The following is a 16,807-nucleotide window of genomic DNA, read 5'->3' on the forward strand; positions in this document are numbered from 1 at the left end:
CTTTCATCCATAACCTCGTGTTTCTTGCTGTATTAAAGTAAGGATATAACAAATGGCGACAGGATTCGAATTCACAAAAAGGAAACTTTAAGCCAAAAAGATATTGGAAAACGAAGAAAAAATACTGCACGGAAAAATTTAACTACTGAAAAAAAAAGCTAAGACACACACAAAAAGTAAGTTATTTTTTTTTTTTAATTCAGTCTATTACGGTCCTACTGAAAAAAAAATAAAAGAGAAATTGACATTTCACAAAGCATTGAAAAGAACAATTTTTCTCGGAATGTAAGAAGGTGTCAATTTCAAATTTCTTTTGTTTCATAAGAAAAAAAAATATGGCGGAAAGGAACGCTTGTATGCTGTTGGTTCGGTGTCAATTTTGTGTATGTAACCCCCTCCAAAAACCTTGTCTACAAAAGAATATTTTTTATTTTATTTTATTTATTTTTTTTGTGGTTTAAAAACCCCCCAAAAAACAAACTATTCAGTGAATTTATTTGATGCTTTGTGCAGGTACTGTTAACCTTTTGTTTTATTACTGTGTTTAAAAAAAAAGAAAAAAAATTCTTCAACATGGAACAATTAGCCAAGTTTACAAAAATGATACAATTAGTACTGGCGGCCCAATAAAGCCAGATGGAATTTTTACAAAAAGAACAGTTAAAACAAAATGAAGTATTAAAAACAATATTAATGAAACAAGAAGAAAAAAAGGATTGTCGGTTCACTCCGGAAGGAATTGCAAATTCGCTGACAGAATTTTTATATGAACCAACTAATGGCTTAACGTTTTCAGCATATTATCGTGGATACGAAAATATTTTTTCCAAACGATGTCAGGCCTAGTCGGATGAAGAAAAAATTATTTTACTGTTGCAAAAACTGGGTTCCCATGAAAGTACCAAGTATACCAATTTTATACTCTCAAGAAAACCCGAAGATATTTCTTTTAAAGAGACTATAGAAATTTTATCGAACATTTTTAGGGAGCAGGATAGCTTATTTTAACTCGTTATAGGTGTTTAAATATTGTGAAACAAGATGATGGAAACTTTATCGCCTATGCTGGGAGAGTAAATGCCCAATGCGAGTTATGTAAGTTGAAAGACCTAAGAGAGGACATGTTTAAATGCTTGATATTTGTGCAAGAGTTAACATCCTCGAAGGATAAAGTGATTCGTTCTAGGATATTATCCATTATGAACCAAGACATAGAAATAACCTTACAGAAAGTTACTGAGGAATGCCAGAAACTGTTAAATTTAAAACAGGATAATACTAGTATCGAAGAGAAAAATGTTGACAAAATACAAAGGGTAAAGCAAGGTGACCACTATCTAAAAAAATACTGTAAGACGTGTGGAGGAAAGAATCACTTCACAAAAGTCTGCTACTTCAAAAGCAAAATATGCTATAAGTGCAGGCGTACAGGACACAAGTTACAATATGCAAAAAAAGAAATACTGTAAGCCTGAAATAAAGGCCATTGATTCTAAAAAAAGAATCCATGTATGGTAAAAAAAGGAAATATATTGAAGTTAGAATCAATGGCCGGAAAGTAAACTGTCTTTTGGATACTGGAAGTGACATATCCTTAATTGATGAAACAACATGGAAGAAAATTGGTTCACCAAAGCTGCAAAACACAAAGAAAATTGCCAGAGTAACGTCTGGAAATCGATTAAAATTTAAAGGTGAATTTTATACTAATGTGACCCTGAATGAAAATACTGTAAAAACTAAAATGTATGTGATACCGGGAAAAAATTCTAATCTATTCGGTATAGATTTGATGATACTTTTCAATTTATGGGAGAAACCAATAAACTCATTTTGCAAAAGAGTAAATGTGACAGGATCTGAAAGTCCCAAACTGCCAGGAAGATTTGTTGGGGATTTGAAGAAGGATTTTAAAAATGTATTTTCTGAAGGTCTTGGTTGCTGCACTAAAACGGAAGTTAAATTTGAACTGAAAGCTAAACTGGTGTTTAAACCCAAAAGGAAGGTTCCGTATTTGGCATTAAAAACAACCGAGAAAGAATTAAATAGACTCAAAGAAATCAGAGTAATAAAAAAAGGTGGACTACTCTGAATTGGTATCACCCACAATTTATGTGAAAAAGAAAAAAATCAGGGTATATGGAGATTTTTCGACGGGACTGAATGATTCCTTAAAGGATCATAACTATCCACTCCTTACACCTGAGAAAATATTTTCCAAGTTAAATGGAGGAAAAATTTTCACAAAAATTGACTTATCAGAAGCATATTTGCAGGTCAAAATCCACAAAGATTGTTCTAAATACCTGACAATGAATACTCATAAAGGATTATTTTCCCTAAAACGATTGGCGTTTGGGTTGAAAGTAGCACCAAATTTATTCCAACAAATTATGGATGCCATGCTCGCAGGTTTGGATTTTGCAATTTAGACGCCATTTTGATAAGAAGCAAAAATGTTGAAGAACATAAAAATCATATTCGGAAGGTATTCAAGAAAATAGAAGACTACGGATTTAAAGTGGCTCTCGAAAAATGTAATTTTGGTATGGACAAGATTGAATATTTGGGACAAATAATTGACTGGAAAGGTAGAAGACCTAACCCAAATAGGACAGAAGCAATAAGAGACATGCTTAGACCAGACAATGTAGTGAAGTTCCAGTCATTCTTGGGTCTAGCAAACTACTATAATTCTTATATCCCAAATATGCACGAACTAAGAGCACCATTAAATGAATTATTGAAGAAGAATAAAAAATGGCTCTGGACAAAAGAATGTGAGGAAGTATTCCAAAAAATTAAAAGATGTTTGTTATCGGATCTAGCGTTAGCACATTACGATCCGAAAAATGATTTAATTGTATGGCAGATGCGAGCGAATACGGTTTAGAAGCGGTGCTTCTACATAGAATGGAAGATAGATCTACTAAACCAATTTCTCATGCCTTGAGGGTTTTATTACCCGCTGAAAGAAAGTACAGTCAGATCGAAAAAGAGGGTCTGGCGATTGTGTATGCCGTGAGAAAGTTTCATAGATTCATTTTAGGACGATCTTTCGTCTTGGAAATGGACCATAAACCATTACTATCGATTTTTAGTTTGAAAAAAGGGATTCCTACTTATATAGCAAATAGATTACAGAGATGGGGTATTATTTTACTCAATTACGATTTCAATATGAAACACATAGCATCTAGTAAAATTGCACATGCAGATGGTTTGTCGAGGATAATGTAAGGTACAAGACTTACAATGACGGGGATAAAGTTTTCTTCAAAAATTATCGGGCAGGGAAGAGTTTTTGGGAAGAAGGCATAATCTCAAGAAGAATTGGGAGAATGGTTTACATTATAAATGGGCAGACTTTTTTCTACAAAAAACATATTAACCAACTGAGACCCTAATACATAGAAACAGTCAGAAACTAAGAGGTTACCAATGTAAGTTCTATATGACACTTTCCATATACAACCTCCAAACAAGGAAGTACCAGTAACTCAGAAATCCAGTTACTCTCCAAAAGTAAAAAAAAATCGGCAAACACAAATGGTGAGGAGAAGTGAAAGGAAAAGGAAAAGGACCGAATTTTTTGGACAAAGTCTAAAAAGGAAAAAATTATAGAAGCAAAATTCTATGGGAGGAAGATGATGTAATGGAATAACCTAACATCCCTTCATAGATGAAATGAACTATAGATATATTGACCCTCTTACGTGACTGAGGCAGAAAGAAAAAAGACAGGAAGAGAATAAGCAAAGATGTCAAGTAACTCTTATGTCGCATGTATTTCATTGTAAATAAACTCCTTTGTCTTTCAACCATAACCCTGTGTTTCTTGCTGTAGTCTTATTTAAAGTAAGGATATAACAATAAATATTAACAACTAGCTAGATGCCCGTAAGTCAATTATTAAAAGAAAGTTTGCATGTTGTTCTTCAGCGGCATTTGTTTTGAAATGCAGGAAGAGAACTGACTTTCTTCTTCAACTCAACACCATGACAAGAAAGAAAAACAAATGAAAGAAAATGTACAAAATTCTAAAGATGAAGTCTTACTTCGAAATATATTTTAAACAAATATTGTTTATCCTTCATAATACTTCATAATCATTGTGATTTGGCTTTCAAACGTAACTTATACTTATTCATTTTAAGTAGAATTTCATTTTTTTTTTAAATTATTCAATTAATAAACAAATGATTATTTTCTTAAATTGTGTTTCCATATATATATATATATGTTTCATGTTCGAACTTTTAATGAAACATAACTTTCTTTAAAATGTTATATTCCTTTAAATTCTAAAAAAAAAATTTGCAAAGTCGAAAGTGATGAACTGAAATACTAAATATAAACAAACTGTAGTAGAAATAAGTAACATCTCTTCATCTTTTCCATCTTTTTTCCTTTTCAATAAATATTAAGTCTTCTGAAAACTAGAAAACACTTTGCTCTAGTGTGTAAATGGTTCTCGAATAATGTAATAATAAATTTAATGTAATAAAAATAATGCAATGATAAATTTAATGTAATAAAAAGTAAAATTTCATTTCTTTTAAATTATTTAATGAATGGACAAAAGTTTATTCTTAAAAACATTTGTGCTAACTTTCCATGTTTAAAAGAATTTGATCTGATTTTTATTTTGAAAAAATTCAAATGAGTTTCCTGTTCCATATTCGAAGACCAGTGATTCTTTGGGTCACGGGTCATCTATGATCTAGTTTAATGTATGATGTCATAAAAGATCTTATTAATTAAGTTAATGAATATGAATAGACTCACAATCTGTATGATACAATGTGCCAGTTTTTAAAACTGAAATTAATTCATATTGCATTGTTGAGAACCTATTGTTGATTTTATGAACTTATTTTTTATCTATAGCGGCTGAAAAGTTTAAACACAAAAGTAAAGTATTGTGCTTCAATTGTGTTCTAAAGCTTAAATCTGAAAGAGGACATAATTTTACATAAAAAGAATCAAGTTTTTGTGAGGATAATTCCCTCGAAATGACGACGTCCATATTTTGATGTACTTTTTAAAGATTTATTAAAGAAAAAATGTCCAGGAAAAAACACAAATTTCGATGCTTTAACTTGAATCACTGATGGGATTTAATTTGTATCATTCTCTTACAAGTTGATAAATAATTATTAAAAATAAAAAATCAACTTGTAAAGTTATTTAATGACTCAAACTGTGAAGAGCATTCTTTTCTGTATTAAATTTTTTGTTTTTTACTTTTTTTTTTTTTTTTTGCCCACCCAAACGTGCACACACTCTCAAAAACTTACTGGGTTGCCGAGAATATATATTCCAAAATTCATAATGATTAGTTCATTAGTTTAGGGTATTACCTTAGATATTTTTAATATTTTATAGAGGGAATTAGATCTGGAGTCTAAAGAGCAGTTTATTTTAATGTAATAATAAATGTATAATATGCAGATATATAATAAGCTCAATATGTACAGTATACTAGAGCTATATATTGAATAAAAAAATTAATTATTGTGAATTATGAATCAGTTTCAAAAGGAAAAAAATATCTTATTTGAGTTTGTTTGTTTTTCCTTTTGAAACTGACTGATAATTCACAATTATTAATTTTTTTACTAATATATATATATATATATGAGTAGGTAGTAGTTTGCTTGAAGCATTGTTGGTAAAGAAATATATAGAAGTTTTTTTTTTTTTTTTTAAAAGCCAAAGACAATGCGGAGAAAGACCGGAATTATGAAAGTAAAGAAAGAAAATACCCGCCTATGTTTGTTTTTCTTTCTTTACTTTCATAATTCCGGTCTTTCTCCGCATTGTCTTTGGCTTTAAAAATAATAAAAAATTATATATATATATATAGTGCATCTATGGAAGCGGTACCCCCTTTGTATTTTATTTTCATCTTTTTTTCACAAATTTAGCTATTTTTAAAAGCAAATTGGCCTTCAAAAATTCTTTTTTAGAATTTGGCTTCAAATTCGCTCCACACATACATGGGAAGGATTAGAATTCAAGTTCTTATAATGGCTACTTCTTCAGAAACTCTTGAGATTGGATTTATTCAAAAAAATTTTAAGAATACAGCTTTACAATATGTTCAGTCCAAAAGATTAATTGCATGAACAAGTTGTGTTTATGTGTGCATGCTATATCTGTTCAGAAATATTCAAAAGCAAAAATTGAAAGACTTTGTTGGAGACTTAACTTTTGTATAAGCAATATTGCCTGAAGACGTGTCAGATATTTGTAATTGCCTGATTGAAACATGCTCATGAATTGTAGGATCATATTAATGTTTATGTAACACAAATAAAAAAGTGTGTGTATATATATATATATATATATATAGAGAGAGAGAGAGAGAGAGAGCGATATTCTTTATAAAAATCAATCTGTTAGTCAATTTTCTTCATCGATAGTTTGGAATCTGATTAATTAATATTTGATTCTAACTAGCTATTTTTTCTTTTAATGTTAATCACATTTTTAAAAAGAAAAAAATTGTATTTTGATTTAGTTTCTTTCCAAGAAATACTTATTCTGACTAGGAAGAATGTTAAAATGGAGACATTTTTAAATGACTTAAAAGTAATAAAAATTCTAACAGCAAAATGAAAAGTAAAAAAAAACAAAAACTTCAGGGCAGCATTTGGTAGGTACAGCTCGTAAAAGAAATCTGTATTTTCTTTGCTCGACTTCTAAATATATATATTTTTTTATCTTTTTTTTTTTTTTTTTAAGGTTTGACGTGCACAGAGCAAAATTTTATTACAAAGGCAGGCTGTCAGAAATATGCAGCTGAACATAAAATCATTGTGGTTGCACCTGATACCAGTCCTCGTGAGTTACTTTCCCATTTTTATTGTATTCACTTTAAAAATTCCTTCGGCTTGTTTTACAAAGATTCCAAAATGTTGTCAAATATTTCAAATACATGATAAATAAATGTTATCTAAGATAAGTTACTCTTCTACCTATCTGGAAAATATTTTAGTGGTTTTGCTCACTTTAAAACATTTAATTAGTTCGAAAAACAAAGTGTCTCAAGTTACGCAAGAACAAAAAAAATGGCTGCAAATCAGCTCCTAAAATTCAAAGTTTCGAAAATGAGTTAAAAACCAAAAAAAATTATACAAAATACTGTTAGAAACTCACCCAATATATGTCATGGTAAAATATATTGGGTGGGTTTCTATTTTTTAGTTGAACTCATTTTCAAAACTTTGACTTTTAGGAGCCGATTTGCGGCCATTTTTCTTGCTCTCAAATAACTTAAGACACTGTTTTTCGAACCGATTATACATTTTAAAGGAGCAAAACCACTAAAATGTTTTCCAAATAGGTAGAAGAGTAATCTATCTTGCGTTTGATAACATTTCTCTAAATTTTTTTATCATTTTTTTAAATCTTTGTGGATTGTAAAACAAACCCAATCTACATATTGATACGATATATGATAGCACCTGTGTTATTTTGTTTGTCATGCTTACATCTGGTCAAATAGTCTGTGACAAGGAATGAGGCAAACTTTGCGCAAATCTTCTATTTCATAAGTTTCTAGCAAATAATTGTGTGTACAGTTCCCACACTGACATCAAACTGTGCACGTATTGTCTCTATAGAAGTACGACGGTTCTTATCTATGACATTCATTATTTGGCTAATCAACTTTGGTGTTCTAACTGCCTTGATTCTCCCACACCTCATCATCCCTCAGACTCTCTTGAATCTCTTATGCTACTCAAAAACTAATGCTCAATTCATGCAAGATGATCCAAAGACAATCTGAAGCATTCCATATGTTTCTGTGGCATTTTTTTACAAATTTAAAACAATTTTATTGCCTATCGTTCTTCTAAAGTGTCCTCACGTCCAAATTGCATTTTTGAAATTCACCAACAGTTACAATCAGACTTTAGTAGGGTGTATTCCACTTCCTGTTGTAGCTGTTCATTTTAACCTGAAATCATAAAAATTGGTTAGTCATCTCATACGATGTATAGCAATAACATACTAAATTTCCAAGAGTTTATGACAATTTTAAATGCCTGTATAAAAAAAAAAGTCTGGAAACTTATTGAAGACCCTTGTCTATACTCATGATGAAAAAAAATATATCCCGAAAATCAAGTGAATTGATCACATAGTCTTGTTTTTTATAAATAACATTATTTATAAGTAATTCATGGGAATTCATAGGCATTATAACAAAATCTCACCAGTTTGAATTATTGTGGAGTTATCTCTCTTTGTTTATTGAGATTAGTTTTAAAATGGCAGATGAGACCGTTGCTCCTCAGCTACTCATAAAATTTAATTTGCTTATCTAAAATAAAACTACTTGATCAATTTACATGATTTTTAGCATATGAATTTTCTTCAGTTTTGTTTTTTTAATATAATATGAACAAGAACCAATATATTTTATTTTGAGGCCCATATTTCTAAATAATATTGTTCTGAGCATAACATTAAGCTGACTTGTATCCTACCCTACAACCTCGAAATCATTCTTTTCCAACCCTATTACCCTGTTTTACTTACCCTGATTCCCAATCGTATCAATAACTCAGTAATGACCCGCCATCCGTTCTAGATATGACACAAAACTGTCTAATGATCTAATGAGACCCCAATTTCAAGAATATGGTGTCACCCCTGAATTACCACTACTTACTTGATTTTTCGTCGCACCACAAAGGAGGGATTGAACCTAATAATTCGCTTTGGTTTGTTTGTTGCACTTTTCTCAATAACCTTATCTTGGATTTTTAAAAGTTTTGCACAAACGTTAGTCATGGTGAAAGTAAATTTTCACGTCTGGAGAGGGATCCCACATGCTCTTCAGTTTTCCACTTCTGATACTAACAGTTTAGGCTGTCTGAAGATGCTGACATCCTGACCAAAAAAAACACCAAACATTGAAATTATTATTTTTTTTTTCTCTTTGCAAACTTCAATCCTGTTCTGCAGTTTCCTTTATTTCTTTTTCTCCATTTTCTCTACTCAAATGTAAATCAAACATGAATACATATTAGAAGATATATAAAGAACTTGAGTCATAAAAACGTTTAACAAATTACTGGATTCAGCATAAAATAACCCATATAGAGTTGATATACCATAAAATAAACCAAACAATCACTACATCTAGGTTCACGGCGACAAAATATACGGCCATAAAAACCAACTAATCTACAAAGGCTTTATATACAAAAGATGTTACAGTTTCGGTTTGAGATTACTTTTTAAAAAATTTTTTTTTTTTTTTTTTTTCACCCCAAACAAGGCACATTGCTACTTTGATGTAGGGAGTTGGGAAGCAAGATGTCGGTTCACGTTACACTTGAACTTCTGCATGTCAGTACAGTTGGGGAAGCAGGGAGCCAGAATAGAATTCCAAAGTCTAGCGGTTCTGGGGAAGAAACCACTAGAGTAGAAGGCTCTTACATCTAGGGATATCTACTGTGAAGGGGTGGGATTTAGCTGTTTGTCGGGGGTATTTACGTCGAGGGGGGGGTACTAGTGCTTGCAGTTCGTCAGAGCATTCACCATTAAAATACTTGTAGAACAGGAAGAGGAATGCAAGATTTCATCGATGGGACAGAGGCTGAAGCCTAGATGACAGTTGGCGACTCTCTTTTGAACCTTGTCTAGGAGCGAGAGACTAGTAGCAGATGCACCAGCCCAAATATGATAACAATATTCCATACGTGGGCTAATAGTGGTCTTATAGAAGTACAGGATACTTTTGGGCGTTAGTAGCTTTCTAGCATGGTAGAGAGAGCCTACCTTCTTCGCAGCAGTCCTGGCAATGCTCTCAATGTAATTTTTCCAACTCCTGTGAACGTTAGACCGAGGAGTTTAAAAGAAATACTTTCAGATAATGAGTCTTTAATCATTGCTATTGGTGGTAGAGAATTACTTAACGACATTATATTTGCCATAACAAAAAAATACTTAACGACATTATATTTGCCATAACAACAAAATTACTTAACAACATTATATTTGCCATAACAAAAAATTACTTAACGACATTATATTTGCCATAACAACAAAATTACTTAACAACATTATATTTGCCATAACAAAAAATCACTTAACGACATTATATTTGCCATAACAAAAAAATTACTTAACGACATTATATTTGCCATAACAAAAAATTACTTAACGACATTATATTTGCCATAACAAAAAATTACTTAACGACATTATATTTGCCATAACAAAAAAATTACTTAACGACATTATATTTGCCAAAACAAAAAAATTACTTAACGACATTATATTTTCCATAACAACAAAATTACTTAACATTATATTTGCCATAACAACAAAATTACTTAACATTATATTTGCCATAACAACAAAATTACTTAACATTATATTTGCCATAACAAAAAATTACTTAACGACATTATATTTGCCATAACAACAAAATTACTTAACATTATATTTGCCATAACAACAAAATTACTTAACATTATATTTGCCATAACAAAAAAATTACTTAACGACATTATATTTGCCATAACAAAAAAATTACTTAACATTATATTTGCCATAACAACAAAATTACTTAACATTATATTTGCCATAACAAAAAATTACTTAACATTATATTTGCCATAACAACAAAATTACTTAACGACATTATATTTGCCATAACAACAAAATTACTTAACATTATATTTGCCATAACAACAAAATTACTTAACATTATATTTGCCATAACAACAAAATTACTTAACGACATTATATTTGCCATAACAACAAAATTACTTAACATTATATTTGCCATAAAAACAAAATTACTTAACGACATTATATTTGCCATAACAACAAAATTACTTAACGACATTATATTTGCCATAACAAAAAATTACTTAACATTATATTTGCCATAACAAAAAATTACTTAACATTATATTTGCCATAACAACAAAATTACTTAACATTATATTTGCCATAACAACAAAATTACTTAACATTATATTTGCCATAACAACAAAATTACTTAACATTATATTTGCCATAACAAAAAAATTACTTAACGACATTATATTTGCCATAACAAAAAAATTACTTAACATTATATTTGCCATAACAACAAAATTACTTAACATTATATTTGCCATAACAAAAAATTACTTAACATTATATTTGCCATAACAACAAAATTACTTAACGACATTATATTTGCCATAACAAAAAATTACTTAACGACATTATATTTGCCATAACAAAAAATTACTTAACATTATATTTGCCATAACAAAAAATTACTTAACATTATATTTGCCATAACAAAAAATTACTTAACGACATTATATTTGCCATAACAAAAAATTACTTAACGACATTATATTTGCCATAACCAAAAAATCTGTTCAAAATGATTTCTTTGCCCTTATTTTCACTTTTAATGATTTTCAAACTTCACGTTGATTAACTTCACATGACGTTTGACACTCCTAGGATCATCAGCTATCATTTTGGATCAAAGTTTTGTTGCAATCCATTAAGTAGTTTCTCTGTCTGTATTGAACACATTTATTTTGTCTATGTTGTTGATATCTTTCCTTTTTCTTCCTGTTTTCAAGGTGGTTGCAATATTGAAGGTGAAAATGATGCTTATGATTTCGGTTCTGGTGCCGGCTTTTACCTGAATGCTACGGAACCAAAATGGAAGACAAATTATAGGATGTACTCGTACATTGTCGATGAGGTGAGAACAGTTTTAGTAATTTTTATAATTTTAATAAGTTTTAAGGTCATTTCTTTATCTTCAGTTTATGGTTAACTAGAAATTAATTGTTTTTTTCCTTTCCAACCCCCTCTCCAGGGTCCGCACAAGCTTGAAATTTTGATTTTTGCCTTGAAACTATTTTAATTATTACCTTGAAAAATCCTTGAAATGTCTTGAAAATCGTATTCTTTATGCCATTAAAAATTTGTGTTGCAATATTTAAAATAAAATCGAAATAAATACTAATAAATTATTTTTTAAGTATTAATAAAAATACCATTAAATTTTTGTTTAAATATTGAAAATAAAATTGAAATATGTTGTATTATTGTGTATACAAGAGTTATGTCACTTTATCAAGTTTCCATACATTAGTATTCGGTAGTTTCAGTATAAAGGGACATAATTCTTGTAAACACAATACCGGAAATTCCAAATTTAAAAGTAAAACAAACACAACGTAGACAAATCTACGATGGGGAAAATAACATTTAATTTCATTTGGTTGACTAAATATAAGTGGATCAGGAAATATGATTGTCAACATATTGTTTTGTATGTAAATGAAAACGACTTTTCCTGTTGTCAATTAAGTTTTTTGGTTTATCACTAGCAAGTTGCCCGGTATTATCCGATCGTAAAATATACTTAAATATGATATTTTGATTAATGCAGATTTTGTATTTATTATTATATTGTACCCTATATATATATATATATATATATATATATATATATATATATAGTAATGATTTAAATAGGTAAACAAAAAAATGACTTGTGCACCACCACCGAGAATCGAAACCAAAACATTTAACTTGCAATTTATTTTTGCCTCTGTTGTTAATGACTGAACTATGAAGACATGTTTGCTGTAAGGCTAAAAATTAAAACATGAACCAAAAGCTATTACGTTATGCATGCATATTCGTAATGCTGGCGTTCGACCTTTGTCTGGCAAATTTAATTATATTTTAATTTTCACATTTTGTACTGGTTTTCCTGGGCTAAAACCCAAATATAACGTTTTGCTTTCATTATATCTAAATATTAAATCAAATATCTAAAAAGTTTGTCTGTAAACTAAAAACTCTAGGAGCAGTTTGGGAGGCAAAATTTTTAAATGAAAATATATACGCATACATAAATATATATACATATACATAAATATATATACATATACATAAATATATATACATATACATAAATGTATATGGAAAGAGTTTTGTGTTTACTATAAACTTTTTACACAAATATTACACAAGTATAAATCATGTAGAATATCTGCATGAATATAATTACACGTAATAGTTAACTAAAGATGATCATCTAAGAAAACCGAAAACCCTAGTAGAGAATTAATTAAAATGAATGTTTAAAAGAATATGCAAATTAGCTAGATCTTTTGAAGATGAATGCAATGTTCAGAATATCAGTTAGAATGTAAGTGACAGAGTATTTTCAATCTGAAGTTCCTCTAACTTTAGAATTGTCACGTTCCATTTTTGTTTCAAAAGATTGTACTGTATAAAAGCAGATATTCTTTCGAATAATATGCTTTTTTTTTTTTTAATTTTGTTTTTTTCTGTAGCTACCTGCTCTTATTGAAGCGAACTTCCCTGCAATTCCGAATAAACGATCAATTTTTGGTCACAGGTAAGATAATGGCACAATTGTTTGGTTTTTTAAAAAAAATTTTAATTTTTGAAAACTCAATTTTAATTTTAGTATAAAAATTAATTAAATCCAAAGTTCATACAGACTTGAAAAGTTTTTGAATTTTTAATTTTGCCTTGAAAAGGCATTATTTCTATTATTACCTTGAAAATTGTATTCTTATGTCAATTAAAAATTAGTGTCGAAATATTAAAGATCAAATCAAAATAAATACTATTAAATTATTTTTCAAGTATTAATAAAACTACCATTAAATAATTTTTTCAATATTGAAAATAAAATGGAAATACATTGTTTTGAAATTGCATTGGATTGTGAATACGAGATTTACATTCCTTTATCACAAAACTACCTTGGGAGATAAAGATTGAAATCTCCATTTATTTTTGTTCTCATTTATAATTTAATTCTTTAATTTTCTAATATTTTTTAAGGGGGGAGGAGTACTAGTGATTGCCATAAATAAAATCTCACCCCCCTCTAAAAAAATACTTTCCTTGCACAGACAGTGACTCCTCTCCCCCCCCCCCCAAAAAAAAAAAATTGTGATAATATAAAATTAGGCCAATCAGGCAAAAAAAACATGGAAAAGACGGCAACCATCTTGGTTGGAGATTAAGAAGCTGTAAAGAGAATGAATATTTTGAGATGAAATAAAAAGCATTCAAAACACGAAAAAATCATGGAGGTAGATTGTAAAGTAACTGCTATTAGTTATGGTAACATTTGTTTATTTTTATTTATTTTTTTTTTACCAATTTTTTGATTTTCTGTGAAATAGAAAAAAAAAACCCAAATTTTGTTTTGAAAACTTGAATTTTATCTAAAGTTATCTTGAATAACTTTGAAAAGTCCTTGAAAGTTGACATTGAAAATTTGTACAAACCTTGAAATCTGGATAAAATTCCCATTTATGGTCGGGACTTATCCTATGAGAGTTGCCTAGTTAAATGTCTATTGAGAGGAAGGCCTTTCATGTCTGCTTTATATGAGAATTCAGCAGCACTACGACTGACATGGTAAATATGAGGGAAACAAACGACAGTTCAGGTAAAATAAAATGATCCAGCACATGTATCGTAGCTAAAACAAAGCGAACTCAAGTGCAATATTCCTGTTCTCACCCAACGATGAATAAAAAGTGATTTTTGGTTGAGCAGTAGTTTTGCCTTTTGGATTGCTGCAGACTAGATCCATGGTTCAAAGACGAAGCAATTGCATATTCCTAGTTAAATCTTGAAGATATTTATAGGCTTGAAAAAATAAAAAATTAAAAACAATCTAATTTCTTCAAATTTTGTAGAAATGTTTTAAAGTCTGTAATTTTGCTATGAATGTTATGACATTTCAACATGGAAATATTCTTTTATAAAAAATGTTTGTTTTCTTGATTTACATTATTTGTACTTGTAATAACCCTTATCCCTGAGTGGCTTCCGGGCCTTGATAAGTGGTGACCACTGTGTAAAAAAAAAAAAAAAAAAAAAAAAAAAAATTTAAAATAAAATTTGTTGCTCATCCTGAACTGTTTTGGGTTGGATGCATTTGTTTATCAAAAAATCCTGATTACTTCATGATGCAATAAAATGGCTAGAATATTTTGAAAACTTTTGTGATGTTGCAAATGTTTAGAAATAAATTTTAATTTCTATTTTCTATTCTTTTTTCTTTTTTTTTTAGCATGGGAGGTTTAGGTGCTCTGCAAATAGCCCTTAAGAATTCTAATAATTACAAATCTGTCAGTGCCTTTTCCCCAATCTGTAACCCCATAAACTGTCCCTGGGGTGTCAAGGCGTTTACTGGATATTTGGGAGAAAACAAGGCTGCCTGGGAGGTAAGTGGGCCGGTTTTAATTTCCAGTTTTAATTATTTTTGTAATTGTTACAAAACTATTGTAAAGTTTATTTTTGTAATTGTTACATAACAATTGTAAAGTTTATTTTTATAATTGTTACATAACAATTGTAAAGTTTATTTTTATAATTGTTACATAACAATTGTAAAGTTTATTTTTATAATTGTTACATAACAATTGTAAAGTTTATTTTTGTAATTGTTACATAACAATTGTAAAGTTTATTTTTGTAATTGTTACATAACAATGGTAAAGTTTATTTTATAATTGTAACATAACAATTGTAAAGTTTATTTCTATAATTGTTACATAACAAGTGTAAATTATATTTTTATAATTGTTACATAACAATTGTAAATTGTATTTTTGTAATTGTTACATAACAATTGTAAATTCTATGTTTGTAAATGTTACATAGCAATTGTAAAGTTTGTGTAATTGTTACATAACAATTGTACCGTTTATTTTTGTAATTATTACATAACAATTGTAAAAGTTTATTTTTATAATTGTTACATAACAATTGTAAAGTTTATTTCTATAATTGTTACATAACAATTGCAAAGTTTATTTTTATAATTGTTACATAACAATTGTAAAGTTTATTTTTATAATTGTTACATAACAATTGCAAAGTTTATTTTATAATTGTTACATAACAATTGCAAAGTTTATTTTTATAATTGTTACATAACAATTGCAAAGTTTATTTTTATAATTATTACATAACAATTGTAAAGTTTATTTTTATAATGGTTACATAACAATTGTAAAGTTTATTTTTATAATTGTTACATAACAATTGTAAAGTTTATTTTATAATTGTAACATAACAATTGTAAAGTTTATTTTTGTAATTGTTACATAACAATTGTAAAGTTTATTTTTATAATTATTACATAACGATTGTAAAGTTTATTTTGATAATTATTACATAACAATTGTAAATGTTATTTTTGTAATTGTTACATAACAATTGTAAAGTTTATTTTTGTAATTATTACATAACAATTGTAAAGTTTATTTTTGTAATTTTTACATAACGATTGTAAAGTTTATTTTATGATTGTTACATAACAATTGTAAAGTTTATTTTATAATTGTTACATAACAATTGTAAAGTTTATTTTTATAATTGTTACATAACAATTGTAAAGTTTATTTTTATAATTGTTACATAACAATTGTAAAGTTTATTTTTATAATTGTTACATAACAATTGTAAAGTTTATTTTTGTACCATACAAAAATAAAAAAATTAAAATGGATGCCATGTTGTAAAAACTTAAAAAGAAACGGTTGTTGTCCAGAATTCTCCAATATAAAAAAAAAATCCAGATGTAGATATTCATGACAGAACAAAAATATCATGTTTCAAAAATTCTGTGAATTAAGTAGTTTTATTTTTAACAAAGAAAAACAAATTTTATGAGTAAACAAAAAGGGACTATCTTATATCGCCATCATGAAGAAACAGGGGCAGATAATTCCCTGATAATTCAAACTTGCAA

General features: G+C 28.6%; 1 protein-coding gene across 2 annotated transcripts in view; it reads left to right on the top strand.

The window, feature by feature from the left end:
* Positions 1-16,807, top strand: part of LOC145291147 (S-formylglutathione hydrolase-like) — an 86,399-nt gene that overhangs the window by 59,351 nt on the left and 10,241 nt on the right. For both annotated transcript variants that reach the window (XM_080136669.1, XM_080136668.1), the window contains exons 4-7: positions 6,751-6,849; positions 11,619-11,743; positions 13,356-13,420; positions 15,122-15,275. In XM_080136669.1, the coding sequence (XP_079992795.1) occupies positions 6,751-6,849; positions 11,619-11,743; positions 13,356-13,420; positions 15,122-15,275 (443 nt within the window). The remainder of the gene's footprint in view (positions 1-6,750; positions 6,850-11,618; positions 11,744-13,355; positions 13,421-15,121; positions 15,276-16,807) is intronic.

This window comes from Euprymna scolopes, chromosome 12 (assembly GCF_053919585.1).
Source record: "Euprymna scolopes isolate OS-2025 chromosome 12, ASM5391958v1, whole genome shotgun sequence".
NCBI classification, from domain to species: Eukaryota; Metazoa; Mollusca; class Cephalopoda; order Sepiida; family Sepiolidae; genus Euprymna; species Euprymna scolopes.